The sequence below is a fragment of the Chroicocephalus ridibundus genome, chromosome 1 (assembly GCF_963924245.1).
Source record: "Chroicocephalus ridibundus chromosome 1, bChrRid1.1, whole genome shotgun sequence".
Taxonomy (NCBI): Eukaryota; Metazoa; Chordata; class Aves; order Charadriiformes; family Laridae; genus Chroicocephalus; species Chroicocephalus ridibundus.
The window spans coordinates 139,771,852-139,795,700 of NC_086284.1; the positions used below are offsets into that span (position 1 = coordinate 139,771,852).

The 23,849-nt window shown below is 44.9% G+C and overlaps 1 protein-coding gene across 1 annotated transcript; it reads right to left on the minus strand.

The window, feature by feature from the left end:
• Nucleotides 1-50: 50 nt before the first annotated feature.
• On the minus strand, nucleotides 51-21,615 carry CD9 (CD9 molecule). Its single transcript, XM_063355764.1, has 8 exons — nucleotides 21,447-21,615; nucleotides 9,095-9,197; nucleotides 6,006-6,103; nucleotides 4,726-4,800; nucleotides 3,671-3,763; nucleotides 2,992-3,081; nucleotides 1,118-1,201; nucleotides 51-417 (listed from the first exon to the last, which is right to left on the minus strand). Exons 1-8 carry the CDS (start codon nucleotides 21,510-21,512, stop codon nucleotides 352-354), a joined length of 675 nt encoding a protein of 224 aa, XP_063211834.1. The 5' UTR covers nucleotides 21,513-21,615; the 3' UTR covers nucleotides 51-351.
• Nucleotides 21,616-23,849: the final 2,234 nt, after the last annotated feature.

A 23,849-nucleotide genomic window follows, 5' to 3' on the forward strand; every position in this document is an offset into this window, starting at 1 on the left:
TTCAACTCACTGCTACACATCAAACAATGATTAATAAGCATAGTAAAGTCTCTTCTCCCCCACAAACATACAATATGTCTTATTCTTTATTAAGTATCAAATTGTCTCCAACATAAATTACATCCAAATTACATAAGTTTCAAGAAAGTCAGATATTTTATGTACAATATTTGTCTTGAGTCAGATATACCTTTCTCATTTTAACCCATAACATAAAAAGCAAACCTATATCAGTACCAAATAAAGCATTAAAAAGGTAACAAATATATAACTTTTTAGAAATGCTTTCAGAACGCTAAAGTTAACGACAAAGATTTTTTTTATAGTGCAGCAGTCTTGGGTTTTTAGCTCTTAGACCATTTCTCTGTTTTTGCGGATAGCACAGCAGAGGACCATACTGAATATCATGCCGAAAATCTGTAAAGAAAGCAAACATTAGAAATCAGGGGACCAAAGCACATTCTTCTGTCAACATAGGGACAAGTGTAGCTGCTCTTCCTGACCCAGAGGCCATATTAACTCTATCCTGCAGAGACAGCCCCCCCTCCCCCCCCCCAAATTTCAGTCCATTCTCAAATCCCTTCACCCTCAATAACTTCCAAATATATCAGCTATAAACCACTGCTATGTATCTCCTAAGAAATCTTTGATCATTACGGTATATTTGCATCCGTGGATGCAAATCAAACTGTTTGCCTTTTCTCCAGAAGTCAAGCAAATAAGTGCAAATTTTCTTACTAGCAGCACTGTTATTTCAGTTCTCTGGCAGTCTTTAATTGTTATAAAGGAAACAAAAAACAAGGATGCCTGAGAGATACTGGGATCAAGAAGTGGGCTAGCAACACGACAAATACATATTTGCCCTATATAGACATACACTACCAATACAACTTCACCACGGCTAAAACTACAAGGAGGCAGATCCTAATCCAAAGCAGAAGCAGGGAGGTCCAAGACACCCCACCCTCTGCGCTGCCTGGGGGCCCTCGCAGCGCACACCCTCATCCTGCCGGTACTTGTCAGCAGTGGAATGGGAATGCCAGGCAGCATTCAACAGACTTCTGCCAGAAATAGCCTTTGGCCATACAGTTACCCTCCAAATAATCTAGAAACTCACCATTATTACAGCAATGCCAAGGCCAACTGCTCCAATCACGTTCAATTTCGAATTGAAGACATTATCAATGGCAGCAGGGCACGACTGAAAAGAAAAACTGTTCATTAGCGGTTCATACATATGAAAGGTTTGTTTCTGCTTGGACCACTTCTGCTTCCACTAGAGATGATGGCTCATCTTTTGAAAACTGCTTTGAACTGGTCTTTATTTTCACAGCTTTAAAGCGGGCCAGAGATGTTCCAACACAAAAGTTGTTGGAGGAGTTTAAATCTACTCTTCAAGTATTTAAACCTCTTAACCATGGCTTGGCTACAGCAGGATTCCCTTCTCAACACCTGCAGCTGATCAGGTAGATCAGGACCAACAGCAGTTGTACCAGACTTGGCTTGTTAGTAAGAGCTGTCAGCATTTAGGTTGCTGTACTACTCAGCCCTTCTCCAAATAAGTTTGAAGCCACTCTTGATATTACCTGTTGTAATTTTGCAGACACCTCAGGATTTCTTGAGCTGCATGCATACATGCTAGGCTACGAGTAGATTCATGGAGGTCCCAGTCTGAAGCTCCCAGGATAATGAATTACCATTGCAACTAAAGAAAAATCTAAGTACAGTCCTTTCCCCAAAGACACATCGTATCCAAGAAAAAGGAACTTTTACACAGGTAAAAGTCTTTAAAAGCCTGGTGGCTGGTCTCATCCCAACTCCTGCCCTACTTATTCCAGCAGGATACCACAGTGAGCTGCTGAAAACGACTTTTCTTTAATTGTTCTTTGACCAATCCAAAGGAAAGACCAAATTGAGAATTACAGGGACATAGTGGCAAGAATTAATCAGTTAAATCAGAGTATCAATACAGTACTGCTCCTTACACAGAGGCACACAGATCAGCCACACCATTACGTCCCTTTAATTTTGCAATCTACCTACTGGCATTTTTTCCCCCTACAGTTGGGACTAGGCCATAAACACATCACAGGATTAAGTCAACAGCTGAAGCACTTAAAACAAAAGCAAACAATAAAACCTGCATGCTGCCTCAAGTACTCCCATATAGTCTAACTCATTGCATACTGTATGGGCAGACTAAAGGCAGTCTAAATACAGACTGAAATGTCTCATGTGTTCAGATATTTGAAAGAAAAAGCCATCTGTAGTGAAAGGGTGAGGACAAGTAATGTGAATAAAATCCAGTCACTAATTCAATTCCTGCATTGTAAGAACCTTGTTTTCTACGGAAGACTTACACAGGCTCTCTTGGAGCATAAAGCAAGAGCACAGGACTGTTGTAAGAGTAACAGGAAAAGGCATAATTAAGAACCACACAAGATGCCTCTCCTGTATCTGTGGCATACAGGCACCTTTGCAGCAATATTTCAACATGGGAACCCGATTCAGAGAATTGGCTTCGCAGCAACACAGTCACCTAAACAATGCATTACACTCCCCCCTACCCCCGCCTTTCCTTTTCCTTGCTAAAACTTGCTCCCACCCCATGCCCTCCCTAAGGAAAAGGGGAGCCAACAGCTCCTCTGCAGCACCGGGGAGGTGCTTTGGTGTTAGGAGCAGCCAGGAGAACAGAGCTCTTTTTTTTTGTTTTTAGGTGAAGTTTTGGCCTTATGCTGTCCATCACGCCAGCGAGTTTAGTGACACGCAGACTACACATTTCCTGCACAAGTTCACATTTCCTGCTGACCCTGCTTGTTCTTTCCACAGTGACAGTATGTTGATTTTCCACAACTGGGCTGATTATAGTCATAGAGATAGGTTGCTAAGTGTGATGTGGGAATTTCCCATGGACTGAAAGGGTTTATTCAGAAACATGTTTCTCATTCTACTCATGGGGCAGAGCTGAGGGTGAATTAAGTCATGCTTTACCGGTACAGAAAGTGATTCCATCATGGTCTTCTTCGGACAGGTGTCCATGAACTGCTGCTCAAGAGCTCCTTTAAGACCACAGCAGTCTAGCTACAAAAGAAAACAAGAAAGGAGAACCAGGTTAAAGAATCCTTATTTTTGCACTGTATTTGGTAAAAAAGAAATAGATTACATTATGTTTTATTACAGTCCTTATGCAAATTTGCTTAGAAGTCCTCCCAATGTGATTGCTATAAACTTAATTTTAAAAAGCCTTTATTACATTAAAGGCCAAGATTCTGAAAGGAAGAGCTAGATCTCATTAGGTATACACGCATTAATTTTGGTGACAGCCTGTACTCCTTACAGACACAAAGGTAAGCTCCTCATAGACATGCAGGTATGCATACTATGGTGCCTCTAGATCAATTCCACAGATCTAGAATTTCCCAGCTTGCTTCTGAGTTTTAGGAAAACAAGAACTAGTTCTACACGTTTCAGAGGTTCAAAGGGACAAAAACCAAAGCATACTCAATTCACTAATACTATACAAAAATATCTTCTCTGCAATTTGTTACTAATACTCCCTTGGTTTCTTCTAGTTAGTAAGGTACTAGAGCTGTACAGGGGATTGGATGACATGGAGAACAGTGTGAACAAGCCGCGTTACTATCTAGTTTAAGTATAACCATGTACTTACAGCTAACTGAAATGCTTTCAGGGTTTCTCTGGCAGCTGCTTGAGATCTCTTTTCATAGGTTTCCACGTAGAAGTCCTTTAACTCTTCAATAACCTACAAGATCAAAGAGTTGTGGTGTATTACTGTCTTACCTTAATATTAATTATGGAAAACTTTTTTTGATTCAAGTCAGTCATTAAAAGTTCTGCAGCCTGCAATACCCATCTTTTTGACAAGTAGAAACAGAGGGTGGACAGCATTTCTTATCCGGAACAGGTGAGCCTAAATGGTACACTCACCTTAAAAGCCACACCTGAACAGATAAGATTTGGAGTTTCCCTTCCGAACACTTCATATTCTAGGTGGAGTGAGAGAACTGAGTCTTTGCCCATTGGTTACACAAAAGTATTCCCTATTCGTTTCTGTACCCCAAAAGTTGCTATATTCCCCTGTTGTGTAACATAAGCAGAGAAGCAACCCTGACCACCAAGCACCTTATTTTGAAACAAGACAGAATCTTGACTACTTGTGAAGAGACAGCCCAGATCAGTCACATTTTAGAGGAGAAACATTCAGCCTATAGCTGACCTATCTCATATCTAGAAATGGTAGAGCTCCACTGATGGCCCACTTTGCCACACAGGTCAGACAGGTACTGCCTGGAGGGCATTTCTAGCATGCCACAGCATCTCGGATTCTAACTTCTCTGCTATGGTCTTGTTGCTAAATATTAGAGTTTCATTTCTTGTATTTTTTTTCCCCCTAGAATGCATGTTCTTCCTCTGCCCCAAATTCCCTGGGTAATCAAGGTTTGATGAGTACTAGTGTAGTTTTCAGCAGACTGATAACCTTCTGAGGGCACACTCATAGAATGGTCTGGGTTGGAAGGGACCTTTAAAAAAAAATCACCTAGTCCAACCCCCCTGCCATGGGCAGGGACATCTTTCACAGCAGCAGATTGCTCAAAGCCCTGTCCAACCTGGATTTGAACACTTCCAATGATGGGGCATCCACAGCTTCTCCAGGCAACCTGTTCCAGCATCCCACCACCCTGCCAACTTTTAAGAGCAGCATACCTTTTCTTTATTTGCAAATCCCCAGATCGCAGCAGCAATTTCAAGGGCAAAAATCACAAAAAGGAAGAGGAAGAACTAGAAAAAGACAGACCACATCATTAATTAAGACCACAGCACCACAAAACAACATCACGCTATACATTGCAAGTTTGTCCAGTCCCCAGCATTCAGCCTTGTGAGAACTGTCACTTAACTACTTTCCAGTTGGAGGTCTGAAACACTGGTAAGACTAGGAAAGAGGACACACTGCACTAGGTCAGCACTTCCTCCCAGGAGCGTCAGAAAGCCTGGCAGTGTCTTCCAAGCAGAAGTCCTCCCTTTTGATCAGTGTTAATTAAAACCAATCATCTGTTCACTCAGACTTTGAAGTTGCCCAGGTCACCCAGATCACAACAGTTGACACTAGTTCTTTTCTCTGTTTTGTCACCCCTATTGCTTTAGGAGTCATTACTTAATACCTAGCTTGCCACCAACTCCCAGAGACCTAATGGCCATTTCTTTGTTATGTATCCCATAAAATAAAAATAAGCGTCATCTGTGTTTAATCGACTACCAGGTCCAGAACACTACTACCATTTAAAGGCACTTTAATGAGATATGTTCAGAAGTACAACAAAGGGCCTGAGGCACCATTTTGCAAGAAACATACAAAATTAACTTCTTTCATGACACAGAAGGGGACTTGTTCTTTCACCCGCTCTAGTCTTTTATTAACTAAGTCTTCTGGTTATTTGGATGAGTAGTTCCACAAGTGTACAGATGTGCATGAAACCAGTAAGCTCCACTGGCCCCTCCAGTCTGAAAACAATGAGGTTGCTCTCCAATAATTGGCTTGTTGAGCAGTTGTCAACTAGAAGAGCTCATCCTGCTATCATGAACAGTAGAGGCTTGTTGTTTCAAGGATCAAATACCACAGTTCTGGTCTCAAAGATTAAAGACTGCACAGCCTTCAGAGTTCAGGACAAACTGTTTAGTAGATAGCATTACTTCTATCAACATTTTAGTTCTGTGTACACACATACTCCCAGCCTTGATATGTCAATGTCTGACTGTGTCACTAACTCCTGAAGTCATCCTGTATTTAAATACAACACAGACATTTGAATTTAGGGCCAGAAATAGAAACTATATTTAACATTTTAGCACTATGTAGGTGACCCTGAGTTTAAACATTGTGGAGCCAAAACGATCAGCATCTGCTGCCCTTTAACTTCACAGTAATGTTTCCCTTCCTTTTTCATCTTGCTGCTAAAAATTTAAACACTACTCTGAACACTTACCAGGCCAAGCATACATTGAGATTCCTGCAACGCACCACAGCATCCCAAGAAACCAACCAGCATCATAAGTGCACCAGCTCCAATAAGGATGTAAACTCCTAGGGAGGAGAACAGACACATGTAATACAGGCTAGTTGAGACCTCAGCAGCAAGGTATGAAATTAGTGGCTCCACAAATAGCACTTGTAGCTTTTGCCAAAATTTAAGTTTCTTTAGTGAGGTGTTCCAAGCAAAAAAAAAAAAAAGGGTTGTGCTTAATTTTCAAATTAAACACATCTCAAAACTTGTGGGGAAGTGCATTGATAAATAAAAACTTCAACTTACAACAATTAATGTGTACCACTACTGCAGTTCCACAAGTTTTAGAAAACGGGTAAGATAAAGCCATCTAAGTCAAACTGTAAGACACACTTTAAAACTGGCTCAGAGCCAGAGTTATCAACTTAACTTCAGATGAAGAGTGTGCTGCAGTTAGAGACAAGTGGAACTAGTGATTTATCACAACCTGAGAGTCCTTGAAGCATGCTAGCTCTAACAGAATGGGTATTTAAAAGACATCATAACAATCTGTCATAAGGCTTTAAATGTTTTTCCATGAGGAAACACCAAATTATTCCATCAGTCATGGTGGTACAAGTCTACACTTCAGCTGCCTAACGTGAGAGCCTCTCTAACTACAAGAAACTCAGCCTTTTCTGCTTTTGCAAACCTTCAAACCATACCAAGTGGCTGAGCCTGTAGACCGTTCTGCCCAGAATTCAGGTAGTAAGTGTGTTGGAGCATAGAGGGCAGCATGTTTCTGGGCTAAAAGGCACCATTATGCCCAAACCTCTTCTTTTAAACTTGCAAACTGCCAGCTTAAGCATTACAGCTGCTAGCTGGTGAGAGCAGCAAGAGGTAGTGAGGAAAACTACTCCCAGAGGATGGCAGGAAAGTGTTATTGAGGTGGTGAAACATGAGACAAAGAAACAGCATAAAGCATGTAGCATTAGTATGACATTTTTATCAAGAGAGACAAAAATAGAGTTCTGGCCTTCAGAGACTCAATCAATACTACTCAAAGAAAGCCATACATAAGCATTCACAAATGCTATTTCCTAGATGCAAACCTTAGGATTTTAATTAATTTAATTAATGAATTGGATTAGCTGCCCAAATAAACATCTACTTGATTAAGCATATGTAAGTGATTAAGTCTGACATTTCTTATCAGCAGGAAATTCCCGCACCACTTTTTTTCACCCTAGCTTAAACTTTTTGCATTTTGAAAGAGAGTCCATCAGAACCTCTTAGTTCAGTAGTTTATTTTCAGTAGCATAGAAAGCTTTTGAGGTAACCTGCTTTGTTACTAGGTGCCAATTAACACATTCTTTCAACTTCCTATTGGAAACTGTAGTCAGTAACTACTCCCAGAAAAGCATGTCAACCCAGTAATTCCTATTAAACTTTTTAAAACTAACCTACAGAGATTTCAAGTAGGTTTGCTTCTCTGTTTTGCTGCATTCAGCCAGTAACTTAAGTATCAAAACATAAAAGTTTTATGTTTTAGGAGGTGAAAGAGTTGTTTTAGACTACCCAAAATAAGACTTGTTAAATATTCAGCTCAATGGCTAAGTTTAGACTTCTGTTCCCTTTCCAAGGCCCAGTTAAAAGCATCTAGAAATCTTTGTGGCAGCAGCAAGATACACCCAGTTTGCTACCACACCAGCACATCAAGGGTGGCATACAAGATTTCTCACAGATAAGCTGTCCCCATGCCTGTGGCCTCTTTCATGAAGTTGCACAACTATTTCAATATGCTCGGCTACAGTCTCTAACGAGCCTAATTCATCATTCCTAGTAGTACTCCCTGTAGGCATAGGCTACCCTGGTACTACAAGGTGTCCACTTCAGCTGCACCTACCAGCATATGCCTTACATGGTCTGTACTGACCCTTGAGACACCAGTTCAGATGCTGTGAGAGATCAAGTAGCTCAGCAGAAGAGCCACTTTCCTCGGCAAGAGAAAGACCAACCTAACCACACTGTGGATGGCTAACGACCGATGCCACACAGGACATGGCAGATCTAGGTGCTGCAGGGATGTGAAACATGTATGTATAAGGATTATCCAAATCCAAGATGACAGACACGTATGTTAAGAAAGGTACGTATTTGAATTTGCTTTGTTCCCAATTGTTTGAGGTCTTCAAACTCAGCTACTTGGTTTCAAAAAGGGTCTGAGCCCCTACAGATGACAACCAAAGAAGCATGTGTTCCCTCTGTCCAAGCCTAAAAGTGACTGCAGAGATCAAAATCTTACAGTTTGGATAAAATCTGATTTCATTAGGAACTCTAAGACATCATAATAGCAAACCAAAACCATGTGTGTTTATCCCCTAATTAGAATCAAGCTGTCCCAGGCTTTGCCTGTGGGAAGCCCAGACTAGAATCCTGGAAGACCAGAGAATATTTATGAATAACTTCCACCTGGCCTAGCTAAGGCTACATTGATCTAGGTTGCCTGTAATAGTTGCTAATATAGACCAAGATATTTGTGCATCCTTGCCATAATGTCCAGTATAAACGAGCATACATAGGGCTGTAAGAGTTAGACAACAGTACATACGCTCTTTATGAGAGATGAGGCAATAGAGTTGTGGTTTTGGGTAGCTTAGGTTTGTCACATTGGGGAAAAAAAATGAAACAGTTATTGATGTCATCTGTGACTACTCATTTAGTTTAGAGTGAAACTTCACTGAATCACTGTGAGAAACATCAGGAAGAGGTGTGCTCCACGTCTACCAGGAGTCCCTGGGACTACAAAACACTTACCCAACAGTGCCCAAAGAGGAACCGCAGGGTCTAAGCTGGGAAAAAAAGATTAAGCGCAATGCATAAAGATCCAAGAAACTGATGGTGTGACACTGCTGCTGCCTGCTCACAGCAGGGGCTGGGCCGCTGAACCTGCCAGGGGAAGCCGCTCTCTGCCCCATCGAGGCTGTCTCGGGCTGTTTTTGTCTTTAACCTTTGAGGAAGATGGTTTCTAGCAGCCAGGAAATCAGGGCGCAGAAGCCTGATCTATCACCCCAAGCCATCTCCTCGCTTACCTGTGTAAAATGTCGTGTTGTTGGATTCCAGTTCAAAGATGCTTTTGGTCTGTGAATCAAACCGAAGCCATAGTCCAATTGCAAGAACTGCTGTCCCTGCAAGCTGTAAGAACAAGCAAGCCTGGTTAAATAATACCATTTAATACATTCACCCCTGCATCAGTAACAACACCAGAAGTAAACACAGGATACAGCTCTGTTCTTTAAAGAGGTGGTGACAAAGAATCAGCATAAAAGGACAGGGATACCAAAATAAGAACAAACTGAGTTCCTGACATGAGGCATCTTGTCGACAGATACGTTTACATATTAAACTACAATGCCACATGAGAACAATGACATTCTTGTTCCTTACTGAAAATACCCAAGGTTTACCAAAGTGCCAAGTGTCAGTATTTCCACTGACCCCTTCCACTCAATTTTTTATTCTGGATGACTGCAGTGACATTGTATGGCTTAGTGATCTTAGATCTTCACACTGAAGGACAAGCATATTGCAAGACAAAACACCTTGTAAGGCCAGACAAAAGTTCTAGCGTATTAAACAGACTGGTAAGAGTTCAGCGTACTGCAATATAGAGTTTAGAAAGAGTGTTGTTTCTTGCAAAAGACGATAAAACCAATCCAATAAGTTACCACACGAATAGGAAAATACAGGCTGCTGAAATAGCAACGTTGCTGAGTGCTGACCTGGAACAGTGCAATCAAATTTAGTTTTATTTTATTATCATCTCTGCCTGTGTGCCTCCAGGTTCCTCTTAACATTGGTGCCTGTGTTTCCAGCCAGTTGTTGTGTGTATAAATTAGCTTCTGGATGAAACATCTGGCAGAAGGCATCAAGATGTGTTGCAAGAAGGAGGGAACTGCACTCTGGTAAGGCAAGTGCTAACAGTTTGCTTTGTACACACTGAATCCTCCCTCCTTTAGAAAGAAAACTGGTGTCATTTGCACACAAAAAAAGAAAAAGAAACCAAAAAGTGTGCTTCTCAGCTCTTCCTTCTCTCCTTTGAAGGTAATTTAACTATCAAAAAGACCTCTACGAAAGTGAGATGAGGACAGAAATACCACACATTGCAGCAGACATGAAAAATTTAAACTAAAGAGTGAGCAATAACCTTAGAACATCTGGAGCTTTGGTTAGGCTAAGCATGCATGAAGAGGAAAAACAAAGCCTTCTCTCTGATAAGAAGTTCCTTCTAAAAGGAAACAACATTCTTGACCGGCCTCCAAGAAACTGGAAAGTGTTTACTTTAAAACGTTAATTTTCAGGAGGAATATGGAAGGCATTTCCACAGACAACACCCGTGGGTGGGCTCCTTCTGCACCAGGCCCGACTGCCCACTGCTCTCCCCACAGGGAGCCCGAGAGCCCCTTCTCCCTGCTACAGGAGCACTTGTGCTCACTGCGGGCTGCCACAGCTCTGCCGGCCATGGCTGTCTCTCCTAACCTCCTAGGTGTGCTCTTCTATTAAAAAAAAATAAAAAAATACGGAACGCTTTGAAGATTTACACAGGACAAAGAGGATGGAGCTAGGGGAGGGTTTAAGGGAAGGTACACCCCTTGTAGCTTCTCAGCAGAAAGCACCCCAACTGCAGAGCTAAAGGACTCGGGTAGGAGTGAAGAAAAGCCAGAGGGTCATTTCACACAGGAAGCCAGCCGTGCCAGAAAAAAAACCAGCATTTCTCGTATAGCAGGCACCCGACTCAAAGAAGAGCTGCAGGGTTTCAGCTGGGAAAAAGATGAAGTGATACATAATGCATAAAGAGCCAAACCCAAACGGAGGTTTCCAGACCTATGCAAAAGGCACTTTGCTGGTGCGTAGGCACAGCCTTACTCACAAAGCACACAGCAAGAACAAAGCCTGCGCCATCCCTACCACTTTCCTTGTTAGGGCTACGCTGACAAACTAATTTTAAGTTATGCCGAAGAACCTTGGTAGTACGCAGTATGTCACAGCAGCGTTATTATTTCAATTTATTGTGCCACAGCAGCAGCCCAGGGGGAGGGAGAGGTGCAAGCGGGGGACCGACAGAGGGAAGGGCTGCTGCTCTACCTGCGCTCACTGCCACAGCGTCACTTCAACAAGCCTCTGCAGTCTCACCTCACTTCAGTTCCTCGGTTCAAAAAACGAGAAGGGCTTAGCAATGGAAAACAGCTTCATGCGCTGCTTCTAGCCTACAGTTAAGTCACCCAGTATTTAATACCACTCTGTTTGTTGACCCAGGAAAGTAAGTCTCAAACAGTCTTCAGCTTTGATAGGCATCCAGATCTGGAGCATTAGGAGAAGAAACCAACAGCCTCTTCTTGTTTTGCGAGAACTCGGGAATTACAAAGCCCTGAGACTAAGCACACCCGGCTGTCTGCACCCACCTACGCTTGTGGCTTGACAAGCGCCAGCGTTCGAGCAGAGAGCTCAGGGCAGCGCTGCAAACAGAGCAGGGCACAGCAGAGGGCTGTAAAACTAAAACTCAGAGCTGATCCCCCCAGCAGAGCTTAAAGGCCAGACTATTCAAATTGTGAACAAACTCTGAGCCATCCTACAGCCTTGTAGATAACCCTACAAGTTCAAGCAAAGCAAAGCAGAAGGCTCAGTTAATGATCTCTGAGAAAAACCAGTTGGTTAACATTGTCTCCTTTAAAAAAAAAAAAACAAACGAAAAACAGACTTAGCTCTGGCTGGGTGGAGGGATAAGCATCATGTTTTCACCTTGGGAAAGCAGTCATCCGTGTGAAAAACGTTATTATCACAGAGACACAAGAGACTTCTGTGATCACACAATAGTGATACTGCCTGATGTCAGTGAACTACTCCATAGCACTAAAAAAATTTTTAAAATTGAAGTGTTAATTCTTTCCATGGTGCACCAGGAAAAAAAAAAAGCAGCTCCTCCTTGCAAGAAAAAGTGACTTTTTGTCTCAGTTTAACAAAAGCAAACTTGTGTTCTCAGTTTGCACTCTCCCTACCCACAGTGACCACTGAACTAAAAAAAGGCAGTTTGAAAGCAGGAGGCAAGAAACTAATTTGAAACTTCAAGTTTTCATCGAGACAGTGAGAGACCAGGGCACCATCACCAGCCCTGGGGGAAGAGCAAAGCGCAGCCCCACGGGCACCCACCGACCTGGCAGCATCTCAGACCAATCTGGCTGGTACGCAGCCGCCTCCCCGCCCACCGATTCAATGCCAGAAGGTTTTGGCAGCCATGTTGGGATGGTTTTGGTAGCTGTGTTTTTCCCTCCCGGGGACAGGGGTGCAAGCCCCCGCAGCCTCCCAGGCTGCGTGGAAGCAGATGCCCTGAAGAGCTGGTTGCTGGGTTTTTAATCTACATGTTCTCCCAATGTAGCAGAGACCAACAGACTCGTTTTGTCACAGGAGCTGAGTAATACAGGGTATTTCTAAGTAAATCTAACCAGCGCCAAAAAAGAAATTTAACAGAAAAAAAAGAACAAAACTGTTTTCCTGAAACTAGTCACTTTGTATGTGCAAAAAACCTACAGAACTATGAGAAGAGCAGGTTTGTGTGCTTATGAAACATGTAAGAAATACGTTTCTGTAGTAACAAGTATAAGAAAGGGAAGTCAGAAGACAGGTTGTTTTTTTTACCAATCTGACCAAAATGCAGAGTTAAAGAGGCACTACTCACTCACTGCATTGGAAAAGTTTGTGGCAGCAATTTTCCAGTACCAGCATGTCCTGGCACACGTGTGCTACAAACATCCCAGCCCAAGCTAGCTAGGCTTCCTTCTCTTTCCCCTGTACTACTAAGCATCTTACAGCTCCTAGTTTACTTCTGCTTGACTTACGTCTATCCTATAGCTGCAGTGGACACACACCAAGCAAGGATAAAAAAATCTCTGGTTACTCTTCCTCTAATCTTATGAAGGCTTCTTGTCATTTTTTATTTTTTTTTTTTTTGCATCACATGCAAACACACACCCGTTGCCTCAAAGGCTCTGCTTCTGCATGCATCTTTCTGTTGCAACAAACAGCTGTTGCAACGGGGGAGGGGGGGAAAGCCTTTTTGGTCTGTCTTCCTTTGTCACCCAGCCCTGCGTCTTCTCTAGCGAGCCTCCTGTGCAGGACTTCTCCCCTCCCACCCATCCAGCCCCACACTCTGACAAGCACCTTCTCCAAAGTCAGCCCTTTCCACTGCTCCAGTCTCCTCCTTGCAAACCACGCAGTTTTGCTAAGGGTGTGTCCCGGTATTTATCTTTCACAGCCTGCTTTCTTTTAGCCTTCCTTGTGACAAGAGATAACTGACAAAGGATCTGTACCACTGCAGAGGGCAGTTGCTACGTACTTGAGATGAGAAACCACCCTGTCTATCCTGGAGGCAGATCCATACAGAACACTCTGCCTTCCTCCCCTCCCAAACCTGGCTAACTTCAGCATGAACTTGGAACATTCAGTGCTGAGGCATGCTATCAAGCAACCTCCAATGAACTCTTTCTTTTTTTTTTTTTCCTTTTAACACCCGAGGTTTCACAGATACTGCCTCCTAGCAGAAGGTTAGCACAGGGAATCATTAAATCTAATGATACTAGTGTAAACACACATTAGAAGCTCGAGCTTTTCCAACTAGGAATTGCAATTTCTGTTAACACATGCCATGATACAACAATGCATGGCAGTACTTCAGGAAGCTGGAAAAGTTTATTTTAGGTTTAACCACTGTTTCACATGGACCATTTTGTTCAGTCCCTTCTGACCTTGTCAGCTTGAACCATCTCAAAAAAGGACAATCCCCAGTCAAGCACCCCACTTACTGCAGAGTTATTTTTCCAGGGACAGAACCACCTCTCAAGGGGTTCGAGGTCCAAGCAGTTATCAAGTCCTTAAAGCTGGCAGGTAAAGCTTTGGTAGGGGGACATCCCTACCATCACCAGGTTACTGCCAGCCCTTCCTCCACTTCTACAGCATGGAGGCAGGGATAGGGAAGAAGCGAGCCACTGCAAGAACTCCCAATACATGGATCAAAGCCTGTACAAAAAGCTTTTGTACAGGAAACTAAGGGTTCTGCTATTTTAGTACATTCAGGCCAAGCTTATAGGCAACTATCAAGTTTGTGGCATTACCTGTAGCAGAGGGTAAGTAAAGTGGAAATATGATAGAGTCAGTCAAAAATAAATACTGCTGAGTTGTCAGCTCAGCATTGCATCTAACAATAACTTTTTCTTTCTTTGAAGTAAGAAGGTATGTCAGGCTCTACATGACCATTCCTTATGTAGGTTTTACCCAGACATGACAAGAGTACACTGAAAAAGCCACTATATTCCCTTCACCTCAAACAGATAAGAACTTTTAGTTAAAAATATGACTCACACTTTCCTCTGCGTAAAACAGACAACTAAGTTTTTCCTTGCCATGCAAGACAGTGGATTAACAAAGCCAGAACCAGATCTATGATGTTGCAAAGCACATAGGCAAAGAAATAGAGAACATTACAAGCAGTAATGAACTCTCTGTTTCTGTCCTGTTACTTGCTGGTACTCTATAAATAAAACCCCATAAACAGTAAGTACAGATGGGGCACAACATCACTCTAAACCCTTAATTACAGGATTAGTGTTATCCACAACAGCACAGGTTTTCAAACTTCTGGAAAAAATGCTTTCCTAACAGATGTGCAATGAGTGCTAGCAGTTATGTAAGAAACTGCAGCTATTTCCAAACTCCTTTGGAAAAAAAAAAGTAGATGGGAAAGGAAGTGTTTTCTTTCTGCTTAAGCTAGTTTCAAGAATGTTGCGGGCAAAGTTAATGTCACAGCATTTATTGCAATAAAATGGTGCTCCAGTACAGTAGGAGCAGCATTACAGAATTCCTGAACCACCGCCAAGACTAGTGCCCATTTCATACAAGTTCCTATTCAGAAGCCAGTCTACTATATTTGCAATTTAAATCGCAAATGGGAGCTAGGACTGCTAGAACTGTAAGTACAAGTGGCTTCACATCAGGTTTCTCAAGGCAACACCCTCCAACTCCACTCCCGATTTCACAGCACTTCCTACAGTTAAAATACATTGAGCTGAAGCCAAGCAGCATTTTGATTCATACGCTGCAGTCAGCAACTGTATCAGTTGATTACAGAAAGGAAAATCAACTCATTTATGTTCCTTTTGTATGTGTGCGAATATATACATACAAACACACACACGCGCACGTATTCCTCTGCCCATCCTTCGAGTCCTCTTCTCCGCTTGGGCAGGGAAGAGCCTCTGCAGAAGCCAGAGCACCCAATTGCTACTGGCTGTTCCTGGCAGCAGGAGCAGATGAGATTACAGCTCAGAACAAAGTCACAGGCATCTTTAAGTTACAGAGAAAGAGCCCCGCAGGCCTAATCTTACTTTAGCAGGCACTCCCAAATCCATTTGTTTATAGAACACAAAACATTCTGAAGAGTGGAGAGCATGGGCAAGAGGGTTGCCTGGTAGTGTGAAGGCGCAAGGAAATAATTGTTCAAAGACTCAACATGAACTCTGACTGTGTGCTACAGCACTTCTTTGCCGATAATAGATTAAATTATAAATATTAGCAGCAGACATCTTTGTATTCCACAAAATTCAGGAGGGAAAAAACTCAGCATTTACATTCAACAATGCAAGCCCTTGCTTCAGTTCAGCATCAGGAAGGCAGTGGGAGAACATGCAGGAACACACTCCGTATGCAGGGCTTTGCCAGGTGCTTCCCGACCTGCACCAGGCTCTTCAAAGCAGCCAACAGTTTTACTAAGAAAAGACTTTGTCACCGGGGCCAACAAGCCTGAGCACACCCTGCAAGTTACAAGAGCTCAGCTAGAGGTAGTCACTCATTACACAACTCAAGGTAATCAAGCACATGCTTACACCAAGGTTATTCAAAAACAGCCTCAGTGAGACCACTTAGGTGTTAAGGCGCATAATGTGATGTTTCCATTGACCTCTTGCTAAGTTTGAGCCAGCCTGGAAGAAAAAGCTTTATACGAGTTCTGTGTCAGCCTCAACACCTCCCTCACCAACCCCAAATCAAACCCCAAACTTGCAAAGACCTGAACCGGTACAGCTTTCATTACAGACCTGGCCAAAGGTGCCAGGGCCAGCATCAGTAACCCTGAGACGGAAGGCCTGTAGGCAAAACTAGGTGGGAGTAGAATCAGAGAGTGGTCTGGGGTAGAAGAGACCTTAAAGATCACCTAGTTCCAACCCCCCTGCCATGGGCAGGGACACCTCCCACAAGACCAGGCTGCTCAAAGCCCCATCCAGCCTGGCCTTGAACACTTCCAGGGATGGGGCATCCACAGCTTCCCTGGGCAACCTGTTCCAGTGCCTCACCACCCTCACAGTAAAGAATTTCTTCATAATATCCAATCTAAATCTCCCCTCTTTCAGTTTGAAACCATTACACCTTGCCCTATCACTACACTCCCTGATAAAGAGTCCCTCCCCATCTTTCCTGTAGGCCCCCTTTAGGTACTGGACCAGCCCTACCTAAAGAAGCACAACAGCAGCAAGGAATCTGGTGTTTGCAGTGATAATTGAACTGAAGGCAAGATGCAGCCACTCCTCTGAGAGGGGACTGGATCACCTAACTACTCATTTACTTAAACACAACAGTAAAAAACATTCCCTACAAGTTAGACAGATGTGTGCAATGCTTAAACCAGACTTCTGAGGCATGACTAGCATTACTAGCAACCATCCACAAATCCTCATGCCTGCCATTCAGGCCACAAGCATGTTTTAACCAAAGCTCTAGAGTCCCTAAAGTTTTGGAGGGCATCATGCTAGTGAGATAGATGCCTGAAAAGCCATCGGACCTGTTACTCTCATAATCTAGCACAGCATCCTGCAAGAGGTCTCCTCAAGAGGGTATCAGAACAGGGCACACAGTGGCATTTTCCAGGACTGACCTCCCACTTAACATGTTGAGCACTTACAGGTTATGCAAAGACACAGATGGTACCTTTGCAAAAGCAAAGTTAACCAAGGGCTGCCAACCACGGCATTCATTAGGTACCCCTTGAACTGCATACTCTACAACACCTTCTGGGGAGAAAGCACCACCACTGTACATACGGCCACAACCTTTTCTGAAACTTCCTCTTCTCAGACTTAATGCCCCTCAGTTCTTGCTCACTGACTCTTTCAATACAGTCAAGCCCTACCTACTACCTGGCCAGTTGTGATCCTACAGACCTTTAGCATGTTTCACCCCCTCATCTGCTTCCAGGCTGAAGAATCCCAATTCACTCAACAGTTCCTGCTAGCAGAAACCATCCTCCTCTTTTCCCAAAGATTTTCAAGCTCCGCTATGTTCCTCTCAAGGTAAATGGGAGACCAGAGCAGCCCACAGCATTGCAAGACACCATAGATTTATGCAGTAGCACCATCTTTCCACTTCTCCAGGTCCTTCACTTCTGAAGATTGTTTTCTTCATCTGCTGCTGCTGAGCACCCACCTCATGCTTTCATAAAGCTACTATAGACCCTTTTCTCCCAAGATTTCATCTCTCTGGCAGCAGATGCCCCTGAGCCAACTAGTTCACAACTCCAGGCTGCTTCCTGCTCCTGTCTCTCAGATGTTACTCGATGCCTGCCTTTCATGAGTGTCTTGCTCTGCTTTGTCACATAGCCTGCTATGTCAGCATGCACTCATCTTCATCACTTTGAATATGAGCAATGGATGCTACTCAAGCAACAAAGTGTTACCTCACATGCTTTTCCAGATTAGGTTGGAATGTATTGACCACCACACAGTTTGCTCCAGCATGCCAGCTCTGCTGGTTCTCTCCACCACAAGAGAGCTCCACCTCATCTCAGCCCTGCCTCCGCTCCATCAGCGATTTCATCCCTGCCAGGATCTTACTCAGGACTGCTTAGTTTCCCTAAGAGCCTTGAGATTTCCAGGAGACACTGAAGTGAACTAATGCTAACCAGCACACTCTCTCTCTCCAAGATTCAGGCTTCTGAAGGCTTCAAAGTTAACAGCTCCATGAAGTCTGTCTTCCCTTATAGTAGCCATTCTCTCTTCCCCAATGTCACATCTCCATGTCTACACCAACTTATTAATTTTAAAGAATATTCTCCTCTGCCTATTCCAGAGGCACCACACGTGCCACTCTCTACGTAACCTAGAATGACATAAAAATAAAAAACCCACCTCAAATTCACTGCATTCCAGCCCTCTGGCACTGAGGTAGGCAGTGAGCAGGAGGTTTTACCTAATCACAACACATTTGTAGTTACGAAGTTAACTGTTGTATGGCCCTAGCAAGTTGTTAATCAGCATTTGGTGGTTGTGTTTCACCACCTTTTCACTCAGAAGTTGATTCAAGCCTGTGAGGGATTCAGAGTCAAAGACAGGTTAGAGCAGAGAATGTCCCCTGGTTCTTTCCCATGCACATCCAGTAAGGGAAAGTCCCACAGAACATCACTCCAAACACTTTGGCACCTGGACTCATTACTGACTGCAAGGACTCCCTGGGAAGCTCCCTGGTCCCAATGTATCTGAAGAGGGATACATTAAGTGGGTTTGCTTTTTGCATGTTGTATCTAAAAAACTCCCTTTTGGCTAGCCTTACTATATATACTTCTGGGGTTTTTTTGTATTTGACCTGCCAGCATTTATGAACCTTTATCTTCTCCCTTTGAACACAGCTTCAACTTCTTAAAAGTTTCCCAATTTTTTGTTTTAATAGCCTCCTATACCCAGCTGTTTCGCTCTTCCTGCTTCCTCTTGCCCTCACTCAAGTCTCTGATGGAGGCAAATACATGCCACCTAACACGCCATCTACAAATACTGCAGGTTTGCCGCAGACCATTTCAATTCCTCACCTGTCCTTCTGACACAACTTATTTCAGAAAAGGCAGCACTGTGTGAACTTGATCACAGCTTTACAGGACCTTTTAGCTTCTCTTGCTCCAGCAGATGCACTAAATCAAACTACATCATTGTCACCGTTCCCAAGTAGCACTTGGGCAACAGGACCCCACACCCACTCAGAAGCCAGAAAAAGTTTGCTCCTGCTCTTGGGGGCCAAGAGCCAGTCACTGATTGCACCTTCAAATTTAGGCACAGAACTGCACTCAGGCACAATGTTTTTGCTCAATTTACTTCCATTACTTAATGCATTTTTCACATCTCCAATGCCATAAGAAACATTAAATCCTTCTTTCTTGTTAGGGTTGTTCCCATCCTCTAGTGCTCCCTGCCCCAAGACACCTTCTCTTTACACTGTTCATTGAGGCCTAACAGCCTAAAATAGCCTGAGATTGCTACTTTATTCCTCCATAGAGGACATGAGGTTCACTAACATCATACTTGAAGCTCCCCTTTGACAGTTTTGGTAGGGCACGGACACCCACAGTGAGCCCCAAGAGTGAAGGACCACTCCAGCTGGCCTACAAACACACTCACCCCTGGCTAACCCCAGCTGCTCACATCTGCTGCCTCCTGGGGCTTCCAGCCACTTGTCAGGACACCCCAGGAGGAAGAAGCATTCATCTCCCTTTAACTCTTCTCTCTCACTCTTGCTCTTCTCCTCCCTACATCCAAGCCAGGTATGAGTGAGCACAGCCAGGGGATGGCAAGGCCACTGGAAGAGCTGCACCCTCATGGCCCCTCAGGGCGGCAGCAGCCCTACCGGTGGTACAGCCCCCTTCCCCAACACCACTCCTCCCCTCCACCCTGTCAGCAGGTCAAGCCTGCATCCATGCTTCCAGGGCACCTAAAGGTGCACGTAAAGCTTCTGAGCTTTATTACCACAGAACCTCCAAGCAACAGATGCCTCCTGAGCTAAATGAGTTGACACTCCCTATTCTCAGCCCTGGGCCCTAGACAGCAAAATGGCGGTGCTCGCATTAAGAATGTCTTTGAGGCAATGCCTCTGCTAGAACAAGCATTCTTGTGCTATAGCTTTAAAAAAGAAAATACCACAGAGCACACCATGAATATTTTCCTCCTGTTTCAACAAGGGGTTCAGCACCTCCCTGACCCAGAGGTTTCAGCCAGTGAGTAGTTCAATGTTTTCTTCTTACCCTCCAAATATGACTCGACGCCACCCACCCCTCCCTCCTCACAAGTCTCAGGTGTCAATACATGCTTTCCTGCACCCTTGTAAAGTTCCTCCGTGCAAGTTGCCTCAATTGCAGCCCAGTTCCATTTTCTTACTTTGCTGAAACCCATTTTTGAGTTGGGAGGATCACAAGTTATTTTATCTGTCAGCACAGCGTCTTCCAGTCATCCCTGACGCAATACCTTAACTGCCTCCAGAAGCAGTTTCTTTCTGCAGCTCCGGCTTAATTTCTCCACATCAGAGGGAGAAAAGGGAGTCACACACGCATTTCTCCACTGTAGCAGACAGCCAAGAGAGAATTCATTTTTTTTTTCTAGCCTCACACTTTACATCTCTACATTGGGCACACAGGCAGTTGTACTGCCTGTACTTTTCCGTAAGGCAGACAATGCTAAATTCCGATGTCCGTGCCCTGAGTGCTTGAGGAGCAGCTGTAACCTCGCAGTCAAGCCACGCTTTCTGGCCCTGCCTGGCAAACAAGAGACAGGGGTGCCAGAAGCTGGGCTGGAGAGGCGATTTCCACTTGCGCTGGCCTGCTCCTACACATCACCCTATTTCAGGATTTTGCTCTCCCAGGCGCCGCCCAGCAGACCCGAGGGCAGGAGCCACAGCTCCACCCGGGGCTCCCACCAAGACGAGTTCCCGAACACTGCGGCGGCGACCACAAGCACTAACTTGGGAGGAATTAGCTCACCCGGTGACAGCCCTCTACCCAGAGGTGCAAGCCGCGAAGAGAGCTTCTGGGCAAGTGTTGTGTGTGCTGCTGAAGGAGGGCGGGGGGGTGGTGGGGGGGATGGAGGAAAGCCGCCTTCACACCTAGCATTCCTCCCCCCCCCACGTTACCAGACAGGGCACACGGCCTGCCTTACGCTAACCTACCCCAAAAATCAATAAAAATGAAGTGGCGAGCCGGGTATAGATCGTATTTAGACACCTCCCGCCCAGCCTATGGCGCGCAGCACATTTAGCGCCGCAACAGGTAACCGGGGGCGCCGCTGGGGCCAGGGCCGCACCGGGCCCGGCGGGGAGGAGCGGGAAGAGGTGCCCGCCCGGGGCCGCCTCCCCCCGCCCCGGGAACGGCGGGGGAAAAACCCCGCAGAGGCGCCCGGCACCCACCCCTCTCCTCCCGGGCCGGGGGAGGAGGGGGGAAAAAGTAAGAAAAAAAACCCCAAAACACAAACACCGCTCCAGGCACTTTGTCCTTGTGCCCTCCCTTTTCCCCTGGGGTCCCTCCCGGGCAGGCGGCGAGCGAAGGGGCAAAGCCCCGCCGCAGGGGGGTTGGGGTGTCTCCGCCGGGTCCCTCACCCAGAAGATGAAGTTGAAGCCGAAGAGCAGGTACTTGATGCACTTGGTGCCTCCTTTGACGGGCATGACGGCGGCGGGCGGCGGCAGGGACGGTCGCGGCCAGGAGAACCTCTGCCCGGCGCCACTCCTTAAATCCAGCTCTCCACGGGGCTCTCCCGGGGCTCCCTGCCCCGCCGTCCCGCCCCCGGGCCGCCCCCCGGGCCGCCAGCCCAATGGCCGCCTCCCGCTGCCGCCCCGCACCTGCCGCCGCCCCGCCCCGGGAGCCGCCCTCCCCGCCCTCCCCCCCCCCCCACCCCCCCCACCCTGTCGCTGATGCGGGGGCCAGCACCGGGAGGTTCTTCTAGCCACGGCCTGCGGGGGGGAACCAGCTCCGTGCGGGCGGGCGGTTCTTCTAGCCACGGGCCTACCCACGCCTCCCCGCACTGGGGCAACGCGGTGTGGGGCTGCTGCGTCCCGCTGCCCTCCTCCGGGGGAAATAATGTAGAACCGTGTGATGCGTCCCCCCCCCCAAATAATAATAAAAAAATGGATATAGATTGGGGCGAAGTGCGGGCCAATGCTTTGCCTGCTCTTGCATGGGTTTAGTTTCACTTAAATGCATCGGCACGGCTTCAATGGGTGTTTTCCCATGCAAGGTAAACTCACGGCATAGTTTAACCGCTTTAATCTTTCAAATATGTCTGTGTGAAGCTACAAGCTATGCGATTTAGAAAAATCAGGTGGGATAAGTCCCAGCCTGCCAACAAATCCATGGTAACTGGTTGAGCGCGTGCCTTCGGGTCACCCCAGTTGTGAGACAAAACATGTTAAATTTCAGTGAAGAATTTCCCTTTGATTTTTATGGGAAGTTCAACACTCAATTTCTGAGCCTGTTAGCTCAGGAATGAAACTGAGAGCTTGTACCTTAATTTATCTTTAATACAGTGTGACTAGAAATTCAGCAGTTATCGAGAGTCAAAAAACCCCCAAGCAGAACAGAAGAACAGAAAAGACCTACTGAAATGCAAATACAACCACGTTGCGGTTATTGTTGCCAAAATAAATGATAACATAGAGCACATTCCAGAGCTAATACGGTGGAGGAGATGTTGTATTGGGTAGCTGTTCCCAGAGCAGGTTGCAAAACATTAATAGATTTCCATTAGAAAGCAAGGCAGGAAAATAAAGAGCTAGGAAAAATTCAAAGACGATTGCGAGCGCACAAGCATAGCCGAACCGAGAGGCCTCTGCTGCCACTGCACCACGGGTAGAAATGGAAAAGGAGGATTTGTGAGGGGTGACTGGCTGCTGCGTTGGTGATTGTGAATTGTGCCTGGCTGTAGCCAAGCATCCAAGTGGCCTGAGGGTCTGGGTCTCTGAAAGCAGAAGAGTGGGAAGCCGTGGCGTGTTAAACGATGCCATCCAAAGTTTTCTGCTGCTCTTGGTTTGGGGTCTCTCAAGGGGCTTGATTCCAGAGAGGAGGGCGAACGGCACTTAACTGGAAGGAAACTCTACCTCAAGCATTTTAGTTTGTTCTAGAAGTCAGTAAAGGGAACTGGAGGGATGGAGGCTGGCCTGGCCACAACAATGTAGATCCAGCAAGGTTGAAATTAGTAAATGCACGTGACTAAACTCTTGTGGTAACTGTAAACTGTGGAGTGAAAGTCCTGTGTCTCGCTCTTGAGCTGGGACTGATTTCCTGTGTGGCTTTTGGGGTGTTTTTAATAACTGTGCCATTAAGAATTTATGCTTGTTAGTTAATATCAGTAATATGGCTTTCCTTAACTTTCTAAAGATAAAAGAAAAACTTTGGATATCCCCACTCCCACCCTTGTATTATTAAGCTTTCCATGCTTATACTGTGTTAAAGCAACTGCCATTAAAATTCATGGCTGGCAGCCTTTTGATCAGAGGCAACAAATGGACCTGTTGCATCAAAACCTCCTGTGAGTTTTTATTTACTTAAAACTAAACCCTCCCCATTCAGCTGGCAAATTAATTTGTGAGTGATTTGTGAAGTGAAACCCATTTGTGCATTTTTAGTATTCTCAAGAATATGGAATGAAAATGCTTAGAATATGTGCTTATGTGGCTTTTCTTCATTCCATATGAAGGCTCCAGAGAGGACATTCACGTATCAGTCTTCAGTAGCCTGATGATCTGGTAGAGGCATCTCTCTGAACATAACTGAACTACTCTGACTGTTGGAATGAGATAGTAATCAGCTGAGTTTCTGCATAATAGAAATCACTAATGGAAATTCATGACCCTTGTAGAAGTAGCTCAGAATAATTTATTATTTTAAAACCTTGTATTTACATGGGATAATACGCCAAAATACCAAAATGTTTTGCATGAAGTATTTATTATCTGCACATAAAATTGTACTGGGTAGTTAAAGTGTTATTTTGTCCTACTGCAACA

Bases quoted from the DNA above. Each gene is read 5' to 3' on its own strand.
- CD9 (XM_063355764.1), bottom strand. From the start codon at position 21,512: ATGCCCGTCAAAGGAGGCACCAAGTGCATCAAGTACCTGCTCTTCGGC. The intron at 4,801-6,005 runs GTAAGTGTTCAG...GTCTTTTTCTAG, and splicing joins CTCAATGTATGCTTGGCCTG to TTCTTCCTCTTCCTTTTTGT. The intron at 1,202-2,991 runs GTAAAGCATGAC...TTTTCTTTTCAG, and splicing joins TGGAATCACTTTCTGTACCG to TCGTGCCCTGCTGCCATTGA.